Consider the following 16,601-nt stretch of genomic DNA (forward strand, 5'->3'; position numbering starts at 1 on the left):
GCCCTGTGGAATAAATACCAACATATCGGCTACAGTGTAGCCATATTTACAGATTTTTTATTAACGATGCTAGGAAAAAAATATTTATTATATTTAAATTTGTAGACTAGTTTTTTGATTTGAAATAAACATGAAAAATGTTTTGGTAAATGGATTTCTTTATTATATATTAATTCTTAAAAACAATTAATTGAGCTTTGATGACAAAACACGAAATATCTCATGTTGAACGCAAAATCGAATCCATTGTTGACGTATTATCGGATCTTTTGGAAATCGGAAAAAGTCAGGTTTTGATAGAAATGCTTAGTTCGACCACAGTGTGGAACACAACAGTTCATTCTTCTCGTAAAAGTAAACACACTTTCGAGTTTACACTAATTTAACAAATCTTTTTTGTTTACACTTTAATTCACTAGAAAGAAAAACGGCTTGATGCTTATTTTAATTACACAGTGCTGTCACTATAAACATTTATTACCAATAAGATTGAAAAAAAAAGTGAAACATTCTCCGAAAATTTTCATTTTCATTGGTGAGCTAGAATTGTACATTTTAATAAACTTGTTTTCTGATTATCTTTATACTTGGCATCATTGCTCGCGTGCCCTGCAAAAGTTTTTTCTTTTCACAATGTGCAGGTAGAAACATCAAAATCAGCCAATCAGAAACTGGTCCATTTTGGAACAAAAGCTGCCCCCCCAGATGTCAGGTCTTGTCTTAGGTTTGTTCATGATGCTGTTTTTGTCCCCCTAAATCGTGGATCTGGCCCACTGTGCATTGAGTACACGCTTCAATGCTTACTGATTGACTTTGCCATCAAACAGTCCAAAAACAGTGTCGTTTGACTTGCACCACAGAACTCTTTCTCGTTGAACGATAGTTTTTACTGGTTACATCCGGTGGTCTTTACAATTGTACTCAATTAGACTGATCTTACTGGAGCTTGAATGTTATTAGTGTTTTTGTTTCAACGAAATTATTCCGGGTTTAATGAATTTTAACTGCTATTGGCAATCTAACGCATAGTTAATTTTACTTGGTTCGCCATCGGAGTTTCATTTTTTCGACCAACTATAACAAACGCAACTTGAAATTAACCAATTTTAAAGTTTGGATATTTTCTGGATTTTTTAACCCTTTTTTCAAAACGTACAAATAAACTCGGAATGGTCGTTCTCTTCGGCCTAGACTCACATTTTCGGTTTTTGCAAGACTTGATTTCGCAAAGGGGTAAAATGTGAAGAACACTCTATGAATGCATCGAAATACTTGATGTAAACAACTTGTCTAAGATATAAATAATCTATGAATAATGTACGCTAGCTCATCTATCGCATTCCAATGAAAATAGAAAGTTAAATGCATCTATGAGAAATTGATTTGTTGCCGTTCCTTTTATTATCCTCTACTGGTTTGAAAGGCGAATGTAACATAAACGCGACGTTTTGGCGACGTAATTCATGTTTGCACTAGTCACTGGTAGGTGTTGTGGTTTCAAAATTTTAAATAAAGATTACTCTGCAATTTAGGTGCATTGTCTGCACTCAATTATATGTTCCAAAATGAAAAAAAGAAAAACAAGTTTTTTTTTCATCAAGGCGAACAGAAAAGCAAACATCAACTATTTTCACCGGTTTGCTGTGATTTTTTTCATTGACGTCCGATGCTTCAGTTACTATTGCCATCAGCTTTGAATTGATTTTTGTTTATTTTGCTTGCTACATTTTATAATTTCAGTTGTTATGTAATAAAAAGAGTAAATACGTTTATTTTTGTTCGAGATTAGCGGTCGTTTTTCACTTGCAAATAGCCCATCTGCATTCATCAGAGCTGTAGAAAAACAACTTCTTATGAACTCCAACAATGTGTGTATCATTTTTTCCGTTCCGATAAAAATTAGCACGTAAGCACAAATTTGTTTGCTGCTGCCATCAGTAAAACATATGTAGGTAGAGCTACGTACGTGTCGAAACGTTTTCTTCGAGTTACTTCTACTTCTTTGTTTGACTACTTGTTGTTTGCAGCACACGGCACAACACGAGTCTAACGAGATTCACCCCAGCGCAGCAAGCGGTGATGCTACCAATACGCCAACGTTGTTTCTGTATTAGTGAGATATGGTGATAATATGCTGCCATTTGGTCGGCATTGAGTCGAACGGGACTGAGTTAATTATTCACTGCTGTGAAATACGTTGCTATAAAACAGTAGTTTTAAAATGAACGAGAAATTCTGTTGATTTGTTTTACAGGAATCAAATATATTAGACCATCTTAATGCAATACCATCTTAATGTGCGCAACATTGCACAGCAAACAACAACAATAACAAAGCGTTACGTCGCGAGCGTCGATGCTTGAAAAATGCTGAAAAAAAAATCGTTGACTACTTTGATAAACGTAGCACGTCAATTAAATTTCTAGTTGATTCGAGAGTGTAGTCGGTTATCCTCAATTTATTCTAATTCAGGTCAAATGTAGAAATTACTGGTAAAATTTTCAATATCATTCCAGACAACCACATGAAACTGCTTCGTCTAAGTTGGGAATGGTATTTATTTTGTCTATTCGTCAAAGCAAGATTTGGATACCAGTTCGAAAGATTCAATAGAAGTATTAACGAAAAATTAAATTTTTTAAATAAATCATAAAATTTACGAAATTCCCATCTGTGTCTTCAAGATAAATTTCTTTATTAATTATTTTAGTGACATAGCGTCACCGTTCAACGAAAAGTAAATGTCTTCTTACAATCTCTTCGTGAATTCCTGTCCTGTTTGTTATTACTAGTTTTCAAAAAAAAAAACTGGTTTCAATTAAGGAGCAAATCTTATCTCCAAGTAAGAATATTAGAGTTTGTTAAAAACTCGCACAGAACAAGGCAGCTACAATGATTCGAGGCGATATATTTATAACTTTCATTCCACTACCATACATCGAAGTAGCTAACTTTGTGGCGTGGCAAAATAAAACGCCTGTAATGGCTGACAAACGTATCTAAATCACACAAAAAAGCCACCATTGCCAACGAACCATCTTGTGATATTTTATTTTTTTCGCGTTTGCGTTTTGCAACCAGAAAACGAAAACAAGCAATCGGTTTGTTATGTTCGGCTCGCAGTCAGATGACGACGTGCAGCTGCACGATTTACAACTACACTGACACTTGTGCCGCACTTTTTTTTGTCTTGTTTATACGAGTATTGTGTAGCTTCTATTTACCCCCAAACTGGTGGCTCAAAAAGACACTCACACAAACCTAACTTTTGATCGAATATGAGCACACGGGTATATAAAAGGTGATTTTTTTGAGGTTAGGATTTTCATGCATTAGTATTTGCTCAGATTTTTTGAGGTTATGATTTTCATGCATTATTATTTGCTCAGTATGCTCTGACATTTCATCATGAATAGACTTACTAACGAGCAACGCTTGCAAATCATTGAATTTTATTACCAAAATCAGTGTTCGGTTCGAAATGTGTTTCGCGCTTTACTCCCGATTTATGGTCTACATAATCGACCAAGTGAGCAAACAATTAATGCGATTGTGACCAAGTTTCGCACTCAGTTTACTTTATTGGACATTAAACCAACCACACGAATGCGTACAGTGCGTACAGAAGAGAATATTGCGTCTGTTTCTGAGAGTGTTGCTGAATTTCAAGATCTTGGTGTAAAACCGTATAAAATACAGCTCCTGCAAGAACTGAAGCCGAACGATCTGCCACAACGTCGAATTTTCAGTGAATGGGCCCTAGAAAAGTTGGCAGAAAATCCGCTTTTTTATCGACAAATTTTGTTCAGCGGTGAGGCTCATTTCTGGTTGAATGGCTACGTAAATAAGCAAAATTGCCGCATTTGGAGTGAAGAGCAACCAGAAGCCGTTCAAGAACTGCCCATGCATCCCGAAAAATGCACTGTTTGGTGTGGTTTGTACGCTGGTGGAATCATTGGACCGTATTTTTTCAAAGATGCTGTTGGACGCAACGTTACAGTGAATGGCGATCGCTATCGTTCGATGCTAACAAACTTTTTGTTGCCAAAAATGGAAGAACTGAACTTGGTTGACATGTGGTTTCAACAAGATGGCGCTACATGCCACACAGCTCGCGATTCTATGGCCATTTTGAGGGAAAACTTCGGAGAACAATTCATCTCAAGAAATGGACCGGTAAGTTGGCCACCAAGATCATGCGATTTGACGCCGTTAGACTATTTTTTGTGGGGCTACGTCAAGTCTAAAGTCTACAGAAATAAGCCAGTAACTATTCCAGCTTTGGAAGACAACATTTCCGAAGAAATTCGGGCTATTCCGGCCGAAATGCTCGAAAAAGTTGCCCAAAATTGGACTTTCCGAATGGACCACCTAAGACGCAGCCGCGGTCAACATTTAAATGAAATTATCTTAAAAAAGTAAATGTCATGTACCAATCTAACGTTTAAAATAAAGAACCGATGAGATTTTGCAAATTTTATGCGTTTTATTGTTTAAAAAAGTTCTCAAGCTCTTAAAAAATCACCCTGTATAACACAAAAGCAAACGGAACACGTTACATTCACAGACAGGTACGTCCGTTGTTTACTTTGTTTTCAGTAACGATTCCGTTGCGCTCGCTCTCACGAACACCAACAAAACAAAAATCAACATAAGTTTTACACTACACCAGCAGTGCTACAATCTGTTAGAGAGCACTTATGATAGGTAAACAGTTCGATCGAGAGAAATTCACGCTAGTGTTTTAGTATTTCCTATGGGTAAACAATTCAAAACGGTAAACTTGCAAATAGAGTAAGTAGAAGAAACAGCAATATTTATGCTGACGATAGGAGTTTCAATCCCATCCATAAACTAGAAGTGCTGTAGTATAGATCATAAAATATCAATCCACAAAACTGTATTTGATTGGAGGAGATATCGACGACGACGATCAAGACTTCGCTGAGGGTAAGTATGACTTATTTTTTCCGAAATAGAATTCGACGATTAAGCTTATAAATAGCTTTATGATTTCTAAGCAATATTGGTGATGAGCTTTGTCAGAGGTGTAAACGAATTGACGGGAATGTGATTGAAATCGGTAATTGCCAGATAGTCAAATGTTAAGATCTGTGGATTGATTTGATGATTTTGTTGATGATCGATCGATAGATTTGATTATCTTTTTGAAAGATACCACCTTTTACTTACCAATATGCAGGGTTAAATTAAACATGTACAGATAATCTATTTCAATGCAGTCTGGGATTGCAAACCTGGGAACAGAGCTAAAAATTGGAAAATTCGAAAACTTTTGCATTGTTGGGGAATTAATGAAGATCTATCTTCTCTATCTGGACCGCCGAAAAGATAAAGTGTAGTGTATTGAAAATAAAATTAAATAGTTAAAGTGCAGTGAGAATAACTATTCGTAGAAAGTGCGTGTGTAGAACAAAAAAAAAACTTCCAGGAAATTAAATCAAAGATATAATTTAACTTCAGTTTCAATACCCCATTCACATACCTTACTCTTAACATTGCTCATACGGTCTTCTATCTTGTGATCTTCGGACCCGCATTGTTTTGAGTGGGAATTCATTTTTCCTTATATCGTCCTTCGAGAATGTTTCCTGAGGGATGTTTCCGAAGTACCTGCTTCAGTGTTTCCCAGTACTCTTCAATTGTGCCGCAGCTTCAGGGTTTACAGTCCTTCGACACAAAGGACCCTGTACCACACCAAAATGTCTTTCGAGTAATGGTACGAGGAAAAATCCTACCAAAAATGGTAAGCTTCCGGAAGTCTGCTTTCACGCTTTTATCCATAATGAGACAATGTGATTTTGTCAACATTCATTACGATTCGGTGTCTTTTGAGCATTATATGTGTGTAGTCCATCGCGTTTTTTGTTCGTGTCTTGCACGAATGTCCTACTCAAATGCAGTTTTTAGCCGCATTTCTTATAAAACTGTTTGGATTCCTTTTGAAAGATAGAACAACTACGTCACTTTTTGACGTGAATTCGTCTTAGTTTACTATGGGGCGCCTTTTCAATATTTGCTCTTTGGGAGAGTGAAAAGTTTTTGATCGTGAATAACGAATCAATATGACTTTTGCTCCACGTCATTGGAGATATGATCATCAATTTTTGATTTAATTTTCAGTAGTAAGATAACCTCAAATAACCCCGAAATAAACGTTTCCTGAAATACTTGATAAGTAAAGAAAGATAAAAGTTTTCTTCATTATAGCCTGCGTAGTTGACTCGTTCAGTTCAGACCAGACTTCAGGTCCGGAATCCAATTCTTGAGTTCAGTTAAAAAATTCTAGAGTTCATAAATTCTGTTTCAAAATTTAAGACCAAATTCATTCTCTTTTTCATTACTAGAATCCAGATCCAAAATTCAGGTTCTCGTCTAGAATCCGAGGCATAGATTGAGTACCAGAATTCTGAAGCTGGAACTGATTTACAGCCAGGGGTGGAATCATGTAAGGTGATAAGTGACTATCACCTCCTGGTGATAAAGAGGTGATCACCAGAATGTTTGGAATCACCGAAGGTGATCACTTTTACTATCACCATCACCGGTGATTGAGCTAACTTCACTCATATATCACCTGTCAAGAAACGTCAATTTTTCAGGAGTAAAATATGAATGTGGCGTATACCGTTGATATTTAGAGGAGTAACATATGAAAGTGGCGTATACCCATATAATATTTTAAAATCTTAATTTTTATTCCTATAGTTTTCAATCCTTTTCATTAATTCGAGTCATGTTTATCAATGATAATTTGTATGGATCGAAAAGTAACGCTGAAAAAAATTACCTGCGCATAAACAAATAAAAAAATTCACTTGTTGGTTTAATTTAGTGCCGATTTTTATTTTTCAATGGAAATCAATGTCACAGTCAATTCTTTGGGATAAATTTGAAAGCTTTGACACGAATTGTTAGATCTTCTTGATGTTTCACAACGGATGGCATTCCTCTCGAATGAGAAAGATCCGTTAAATAATTTCTTGTATAGTTTTCATTCACTTTACGATTATGTCATTTCACAGAGCTTTCAAATGCCACCTCCATTTTGGAAATTTTACCCACCGGTACTACGAATATCCACTATGATTAGCAGCAACTAATTGTCCAAAAATATTGCCTTATTTAGTTCAACTCACAAGAAGAAAATTAAGAACGCAGTTTAATCTTTTTTACTCGTTCAGTTGAACGAGACTGATATGTCGCTCACTAAGTCACGGCCATCTAATTCTACTGAAAATGTTAGCATAGATTTTTTATGTTACGTTATGTGCAACATGAGATGTCTACATTCATAAACTTATCACTTTTCCAGAAAGCAATTTATCTTTGACTCTACGAATACCCCAATGATATTCCTTCAAATAATAATTACAACATAAATGAATTGATAAATACTACCGTTCATTCTATGAATTCTTTAAACCTTATAAACTAAGTTACTTTTCATTTTGGTATTTAATTTTGACACAATATCAGTACGAATTTTATTAAAAAATTATCCTCTTCGACCAATATTGGTAGGTTGTTTATATCAGTGGCTTAAAATTCACCTAACGGACAATAATTTATAAAGCCACTTCTCAAAAAATCAAATTACTATTGAAAGTGATAACTAAATTGCTATCACCTCCATTTTGACATGAAGGTGATTAAATCGTGGTGACTATTACCTTACGTAATTCCAACGTTTGATAGTGATGTTAGCCTCGCAGCAGTGGTGACAGAACTTGGTGATTATCACCTTACATGATTCCACCCCAGGTTCATAATTTAAGAACAGAATCCAGGGGTGGAATCATGTAAGGTGATTATCACCAGGTGACTATCACTTTTTAAAATTTGGAATCATGTAAGGTGATAATCACCCACTTCTGTCAACACTGCGAGAGGGCTCACTTAGCGCTTATTTTTTGGAATCACGTAAGGTGATTGTCACCACTTAATCATCACCTTTATGTCAAAACACCGGTGATAGCTTTTTTGTTGTCACTTATCAGAATAATTCATTTTGTATTTTTGCGTTCTTACAGATATAGAAAATGAGTGCTGCTAAAAGGTGATATAAATTCGTTATTACTAAACATAGATAGGATGTTTATGTTCAATAACAGTGAGATTTGATATTTTGTGTTGCTAAAGGAAAACAGTCGGAATCTAACCGCTCCAGATGAAGTGCAGACATGTAAATTTGATTGCATTGTCTTGCATTGCATCCACATATTCTTTTAAAATTGTTCGATAAATGAAATTCCTGCGATGTGTACGAAATTGTGATCAATAACAACTTTAATTGAATATCGTATAGCAAAGTGCAGCTCATATTATAATATTGATGTTTCGATGAATCCGTGAATGAAATGCATTTCCCGTAAATAAAAATTATCCTCAATGATTTCATTTATTTACTGTCGCACAAGGAAAATGAGTTCAAGCTACAACTATGGTTTAAAAAGGAAATTGCTTGTTTATTGTAATGTTACTTCGAACGATAACGAACTTCTTAGACCGTTCATTTTTAGCGCTGCACTGGTGCAGTGTAGTACCGACTATACTCGTTACAACTCATCCTTTTTTGCCCTACACCGGTGTAGTGCTACCGTTGAATACGAAAACGATTTTAGTTTTTGCATTACACATAATTGTATTCGAAATTAATGTTGTATACCTTTCTTGAATGCATTGTGAGTGTATTTACTAATACACATTTTATGTTTTTTGTTATTTATTTGTACTTAATTAACAAAAAAACATTACATATGTATAATAAGATTTTTAATGTTTACCAAACAATGTTTACCAAACAAATTAATGAAAAGAATTGAAAATTAAACTTTCAGATTTTTTAATATGTGGGTATACGCCACTTTCATATATTACTCTTTCTAATATCAACGGTATACGCCATTTTCATATTTAACTCCTGAACGGTTGACGTTTCTTGACAGGTGATATATGGGTGAAGTTAGCTCAATCACCGGTGATGGTGATAGTAAAAGTGATCACCTTCGGTGATTCCAAACATTCTGGTGATCACCTCTTTATCACCAGGAGGTGATAGTCACTTATCACCTTAGATGATTCCACCCCAGGTATAAAATTTGGTTCCCAAATTCGGTTCTATAATTCTAGAAGTGTAACTGAATTTAGGAACTAGTTTTCAAAGATTTTTAAGCTAAATTTGGGATAGATTCGAGAAGTTGAATTTTGGATCCGAATTTGAAAACTGAATCCTGGACTGGAAATCTGTAACTAAAATTTACCTGCGGATTGGAGTCCAAGTCCAGAGTTCGGGTCGTCGGTTCGGTGCTAAGATTCAGGTTCAAAATTCAGTATCGATCCAAAATCCTGATCTAGAATTCAGTTCCAAAACATAGGTTCAGTGATCAGTTCAACAATCCAGATTCAGAATTTAGTTTCGGAATACAGTAACCGAATTCAGGTTCACAATCCGGTTTCAGAATTCATAATATTTAACATTAAAAACATGTGCATACACTAGCATAACCTTTTCAATTTTCAAAAGTTTTGAATAGTTAATTATTAGGTTAAGCTAATAGGAATCTTTCGTGTTCTGCATATTCGCTCTAAATCACGGCTTAAAATTTTAAACGCATATCATCACACCCTGTTGTTCCGAAAGTGAGATCCGAACATAAGTCAAAAGCAGTCTATTTGTATACCCTTTTACTTGAGTCCTACACCCATAACATAACTCAAAATTGAGTGACACACCACTCAAATTCACAAAAAGTGCATGTACTCTAAGCATGAGTTACCACCTATTTACTCATTTTTTATTTAGGGGCGGAGCTGTCAAAATTTGAGTATTTTTCTAAAATTAAACTAAAACGAGAAATTGTGTGTTGTGTTCGGCTGATCCATTAGAGATGCCCGACAACACAGCAATCTCTCTAATCGGTAAAGAACGATTTTGCAACACGATTTGCTTCGCCGATTCAATGTTTTCTTCGAAGGCGAGCCGTTGTTCTAAATTTTCATCCATTAGAAAAATCTCAACACGAAAATTTTTCAACTTCTTTGTATAGACGCCAAACAAAAACTAATCGTACGATATGCGTCAAAATTTGACAGAATGTGTATAAAAGTGTTGCCAACGTTGAGAGAATAAAAGTTTACCGATTGGACAAGCGCGGGAATTTTAAAATGAAAATTCCGGTTCTTTTTTTATCATAAGGTATATATATTTTTAGTATATACTCATTTTCTGGAGTTGATCCTTGGGTCACGGTAACACACAAGTTCTCACCGAAATTATTGAGTGTATTCTTTTTATAAGTTTGTCGTTTGTACTTCGTGTTATTCATTAAGACTTTTAATTGTCAGATGGATTGTTTTAACAAATATACAAATAAACAAACATGCATTTGTAGTCCGGTAGCTCATACACTCTTCTATGTAAATAAATCTGTACTTATTCTACTATCTGTGCTATGTAAGTGAATGTCGGTAATTTTACTTCTGTTTTACCGACATCTGTTATATTTGTAAACAAAGCTAAATTTAGACTAGCTTTAAGTTTTCTTCTTTTCCACTTTTCTTTTCATTTTGATTTTATTTTATCGACGTCCGTGTTTGGGAAATGCTTTCATTTTTGTGTAATTCTTCTTGTTTTCATACTACTTGATATTTTATCATGAATATGTTGTCCGAATATGTTCAAATGCCTGGACAAGAAGAAGTGCAATACAATTGTTTTGAAATAACTCCCCAAACCATATTAAAAAGTATTCATTTAAAAACAAACCTCACTAATTCCACATTGTTTAATTTTACTAAATTTTCAGCTGCAATCAAGTTTGACAGATCAGATGACGTTACCAATCCGGTAAAAATACAAGATATGTCCGCACCGCATCGATTGAACAGTAGTTTGGAAGTGAAGCAAAGTTCGGTAGAGTTCGAAATGAAATCGGAAGAAATTCATAGCTCAAATAATATTTGCATCCATGATGGACGCGACACAAGTGCGTTGCGGTTTTCTGATTTTATATTGAAACAAGTGCGGAAATTTCGATCCCCGATTGGCAAAGAATACATCAAGAAGAAAAGGTCGGTCTGTGGAAATATCAGCGAACTCGAATTTTCTGCCCGTTTAACCCTGGAAACCATGGATATAAAATTGCATAGCGAAGGATGTCTGATGTTGGTGAATAACGATCTACTGGCAAGCGTATCTATCGAGCATCCAGAATTACTGGACGGAACGGGCGATTTCGAGCAAGCGAAACAAGTGCTGCTGGAGCAAATTCGGATTGAGGAAGTGCATTTCGATAAACTGCTTTTCAAACGGAAACAACAACTTACCGAATTCATGAACACTCTCCGAAATGTAGAAATGAAACCGGCCGCCACTCGTCAACTCGCTGTGAACTGTACTTTATTAACAAACACTATTAATAATGGTGATCGCTCAGATTATCAGCTAGTCTGTCAGACCATTGTGAACGATCAAATGTTTCCGGAGACACTAACCGTGGCCGCAACTAGGTTGTATGACATTGAATATTCTCTGAAGAGGAGAGGTGAACTTCTAGCATGCATTCCTGCTTCGCCGGAAGCAAATTTTTCGGAATTGTTGAAAGTTCTGCAGCAGATTCAAACAACAGCCAGCGATGTACACAGGAAGTGGTTAATCGAACAAGCTCCAAATTATTTAACAAGCCATTTGGAAAATGTTTTGTCGGAACGAATCATGTTCATTGACAGTAGCGATGTTGAGCTTCTTGCCGATGTCGGTCAAATTTTTCATGAGCCTTGTCACCGAAAACCTTTAGAAAACTTAGTCAGCTGTTTCATCAAAAAAGTAAATTCTATGACAGTGAGTGAAGTTAGTCAACAGAAATCAATGATTAACCCAATGTATGTTCTGCTATGTAGAAGTCTTATGGAACTGGGAAGCTTTCGCATTGCAGATGTAATAAAAATTGACCCCACGATCCAAGATTGGCAGCCAGTATACGAGATAACATTTAATAATATTGAAGGAGAATCAAGGAAACGCGAATGGCAGTTCATTTTGAAGCTACTGAAATATTTCGAGCCGGGTTCAAACAGGGACTGTAAATCGTACGAATATGAGCCGAAACTTCTGGTGTGGTCCAAGAATAGTATCTCTGAAAACTGCAATTTATTGATCGATCCTAGCCAAACCATGGGAGAGTCGTTCATTTGGTATTGTCTGTTAGATGATGCTCTTGCGTCGATTGCCACCAAAAGTCAGCTGACTGATTATGAGAATGTTCTGGAAAAATATGTTTGTTTAATTCGAGACGCAAATCAAGATCAACTGGAAATCGTTAGAGTTGTAACCCACGCTTTGACTCACTTCATTGCATGTACCATTGAACTTTCCGAGAAAGATGATAAACGTAATTCGGCGCTCGATAGGACAATCCTACTGAAGCAACTTGATCATATTATTCCATGGATATCGTTCAGTTCTTCCAGTATGAATCATTTAAGCGAAATGATTTCTGTTTTCATACGCTTTTGGGAAGAAAGCTATTGCAAAATAGCAGGGTTCCCATCGAAAATAGATCTTCCGCAGATGAGTGAAATAGAGAATTCATTGTTTGATGTTGTTTTACTGTCTTTAGACAAAAATGTCGAAGCAGTACATTTGTTGAGGTTTTTAAATGAGTATAATGGTTTGGTTAGTGTCCTCAACTACGTCTCATTTGATTGGATCATCAGAGCGATTCCCAAAGTCAAGATGCAAGGTTTGATTGAATTAGACCTGATTGAGCTGATAGATCACGAAAAGTATCCGGGATTATTCCGAGTGCTAGATCCGTTGAAATTGGTTTCGATTCTACCAATTTTACACAGTGATGCAGAAATTCCCAAGCACCACGTGATTCACATCGTGAAGGCTATCTTATCCCTCTTTATACAACAGTTAAATAGAAAACAGTGGTCATCGGGACTCGAACTATTAGAATTAGATCAGATAACAAGCACAACAAGTTTGATTTCATTCATACGAAATAGTAAAAATCTTCATGATCAATTATCTTATGATTCATTCGATGACTTCAGTGCAGCAAATGTGAAACTGATAACCATCAATGTAGACGAAAGTAAATCCAACAGTGATTTTGAGTATAGAATTCGTTATAACAATAATTTTCTCGAAAATACCTGGATTGATATTGAATTCGATGCAAACACGGCGTTCGACAAATTCCATGAGTTCAACCGCTTCGGTGGAGAACAGTTGCTGCGAAAAGCATTTCTGCTTTATTCAGAACAATATCAGCAATACATGTCTTTGGCAGAGAAGAACAGAGTCGTTCTAATTGCAGAGCAATTGAAATCAACTAAACTTCTTCACTATAGGTCTTGGGATGCTCAATTTAAGCAAGGTGAGATCCCGAAAGTCCTAGCAGGTATCGTGGCAATGTGGTTTTCTTTTACTTTCAAGGATGAATCCGATGTGCGAAGGACTCCCCAACTGCACAGTTTTCAAGTCTTGAGCATTCTAAGGTTGCTAGGCGTCGATGACTCAACAACAGGAGCGTCCAAGCATTTTTTGGAGGTAGAATCTAGACAAGGAAAAACGTTGGTCATTGGACTTTCCGCGATTATGTTAGCTTTGACGGGTCATTCGGTGCGCGTCGTTTGCAGCAACCAAGAGGTAGCTAAACGAAATCGAGCTGATCTGAACCGGATGTCCGTCATGCTAAATGTTCGAGACAGTATTAGCTACTGCAATAGTGAAAATTATTACTTCAACTCTGTTTTATCATTAAATGGTTCACGTGTACTTTTGTCGGGATTTGCCCACGATTCGATTGAATTCACGGCGCCTACTAAGAGGCTGATGACAGGAGATTTAGGTAACTCTGTGCTGCTGATTGATGATGTAGACATATTTCGTACAGAATGTCGTTACGATAACGCTTTTATTCTCATCTTACCAGGACTTGACAAAATTCAAGCTATGATTTGGAATTTGACAACCAAGTCGATAAAAGCTGATAACATAAAAAGTCGTATTTATGAGTACATTGAATCTCCTAAGTTTTCAGAAAGGTATATATGGAAGAAGTTTTTGACGGATTCAAATCAATATAACATAAACTACACAAACCAAAAGTTTTTCGATGAGCATTTAACTGAAATGATTGAAGCTGCTAGCGAAATTTACACAAATTTTCTTCACGTTCTTTTAGGCGGTTATTACGATATTTTCAATCATTTAAATCAAAACAAATCGTACACTTCACCGATAACTGGCGATAGTATCAATTATGGATACTTGAAGATAAGATTGTCTGAATTAAATTTCGTTGCAGCAATCAGAGATTTCCCACTCGTTATTGGAGTATTCGGAAAAGCTTCCACCCAAAAGAAGGAGAAGCATAACCTGGAACACATTTGCGGAGTGAAAACATGGACGACAATGCCCTCTGTGTTCGGTTGTTCAAAACTTCAATTCGACAAGAACAGTGATTTTTATGTGTTGGACACGGAATCCGACTGGATGGACAAAATTTTCGACAGGGCTTCCACGTCTATCGAGTTCCATCGGCCAGTTATTATAGTTTTCCTATCGATAAGTTTTCTGAACAATTTTAAAAACAAATACGGCCAACATTTCAATCATATCAACTGCATATTCGAATATATTATGGATGCTGAAAAGCAACGAAGTATCGATCAGATAGGTGTTGCAGGAACTGTAACTCTGGTAAGCAGATTGGCCGTTCATGAACTAGACTACAAATCTAGTTCGACCGTTGAAAATGCTGGCGGAGTTCATGTGATTCAAACTTCACTAGAAGCATCACGGAAGAGAATCGGATAATGGGACTAACTTCTAGGCTAGGAAACAAAGGCAGTTACGAGTTAATACTCCAAAGATCTTATGAAAGTGATAAATACCATTACTATGATATGATCGAGATTAGTTCGTATCAAGAAGGTGATAAAAGAAGAGTGACAACAAATGATGTAATCTTACGGACCGTGTCTTCTGACTTAGATAAACAACAGAAAGTTTTCCGATTGTTTTTAGAAGCGCTTAGTATTTAATCAAACTTCATCTACTTTCCAAAATCTTTTTTCTTAGTTTGCGCATTCCAACTTTAAATGGGTAAAAATCGAAAACTAGTTTATCGTTTGTCAGGTAAAATACTGAATCTGTCACCACCTTCCGTTCCAGATAAGTTAAGTGTAGTGGAAATTAAATTTCATCAGATTGACGAAAATATTATCAAAAAATTTAAACTGCTTATCAATCCGACAATACTTTCTCTCCGGAAAGGGAACTGTTGAATATGTGCAATGAATTCATCTCACAAAGTTTCAATATTTTGTTACAATATTGAAAGCTCCGAACGCTCGACTTTTTCGAAACATGCGGACTCAAGCTACCAAGCCCCAAATACTTTGGATTCTGTCACGTGTAAGGGCCGCTAATCTCAAGCTCGGTATAACGAAATGCCGAATTAGCATGCATTGAACTGATTGTTCAGTAATCCATATGCTCTTGTCCGATTTGTGTCAAAGTAATGTTCTGATCTCTCGGTAAAGCAATGTCTCTACAGGTACTTAGCTCCGTTGTTTTCTACTTATTTGACTTATTTCGTCTCGAGTTTTTTTTAGAATAAAGCTGAGACAACTAGTATTCCACATGCAGAAAGTTTAAAAATCAGGTGAAATCTACTAAATCGGAACAACAATCTGGCGTAAATCTGGAACATTGGCAACTCTGGGTCAGACACCGTCAGCCGGCACTGAAATAAAAATGTTTTTAATTTTCTTTAGATTATATTAGGAAGTAATATGAAATCTTAAAAGATTTATTAGAAGTATATATAAAATCTAGATGATATCCAATAAATTTAAAATGTTCGTAATTATAGAGAAATTATAGAGAGTATCATATACTGCCATTCTACGCATAACTGTCGGTCAATATAGACTTTTGGCAACCAAACTGTTCATAAACACATATATTTTAAGAAAATACTTTTGAAAAAAAATTGTCCCATCTGTAATATTCTACGCATAACCGTCCCCCTGAAAAAAACAAGATATTTTTAAAAAATATATAATAATGATGCATAGAAATATACTGATTTAGCTACTAAACATGCTGGCTGTGTAACAATTTACGGCACTCGGAGCCCATTCAAGAAGATTAATTTTTTTTGTAAGTAGTCACAGTGGCAGCAGTCCCTTGCATCAGTTCTACACTGGACCCTTGATAAGATTTGCTTCTATGAGCTTCTATTTTAAATCAACACACAGACGTTCCTAGGCTATGGTGCCCACTTGGTCACTGTTTTGTTTGTGCTGATTCAAATAGATAATATAAAATTGTCCTTGTAATGTGTGGTTGTGTTTTATAGTTGAGTTGTTGTTTTTGTAATTGCAATGGTCGTTTTGTTTTGTGATAACGTAAATTGTGTGCTCGTGGTCTTAGCAGTTTTTGTAATGGTCTGTATGGAATGCAATGGCAATAATTATACTTATTTTATTTGTTTTTTTTCTGCCTTATTCATTCTTTCTTTATTCATCCGTTTCTTTTCTTTAATCCTTCTGACATT

At 35.8% G+C, this 16,601-nt stretch overlaps 1 protein-coding gene across 1 annotated transcript; it reads left to right on the forward strand.

Moving 5' to 3' along the window:
* The first annotated feature begins 5,676 nt into the window (after window positions 1-5,676).
* LOC131425961 (uncharacterized) lies at window positions 5,677-16,143 on the forward strand. Its single transcript, XM_058588296.1, has 3 exons — window positions 5,677-5,767; window positions 10,830-15,596; window positions 15,655-16,143. The coding sequence occupies exon 2, from the start codon at window positions 10,886-10,888 to the stop codon at window positions 14,852-14,854; it is 3,969 nt and encodes a 1,322-aa protein (XP_058444279.1). The 5' UTR covers window positions 5,677-5,767; window positions 10,830-10,885; the 3' UTR covers window positions 14,855-15,596; window positions 15,655-16,143.
* The last annotated feature ends 458 nt before the right edge of the window (window positions 16,144-16,601 follow it).

Source organism: Malaya genurostris, chromosome 1 (assembly GCF_030247185.1).
Source record: "Malaya genurostris strain Urasoe2022 chromosome 1, Malgen_1.1, whole genome shotgun sequence".
Taxonomy (NCBI): Eukaryota; Metazoa; Arthropoda; class Insecta; order Diptera; family Culicidae; genus Malaya; species Malaya genurostris.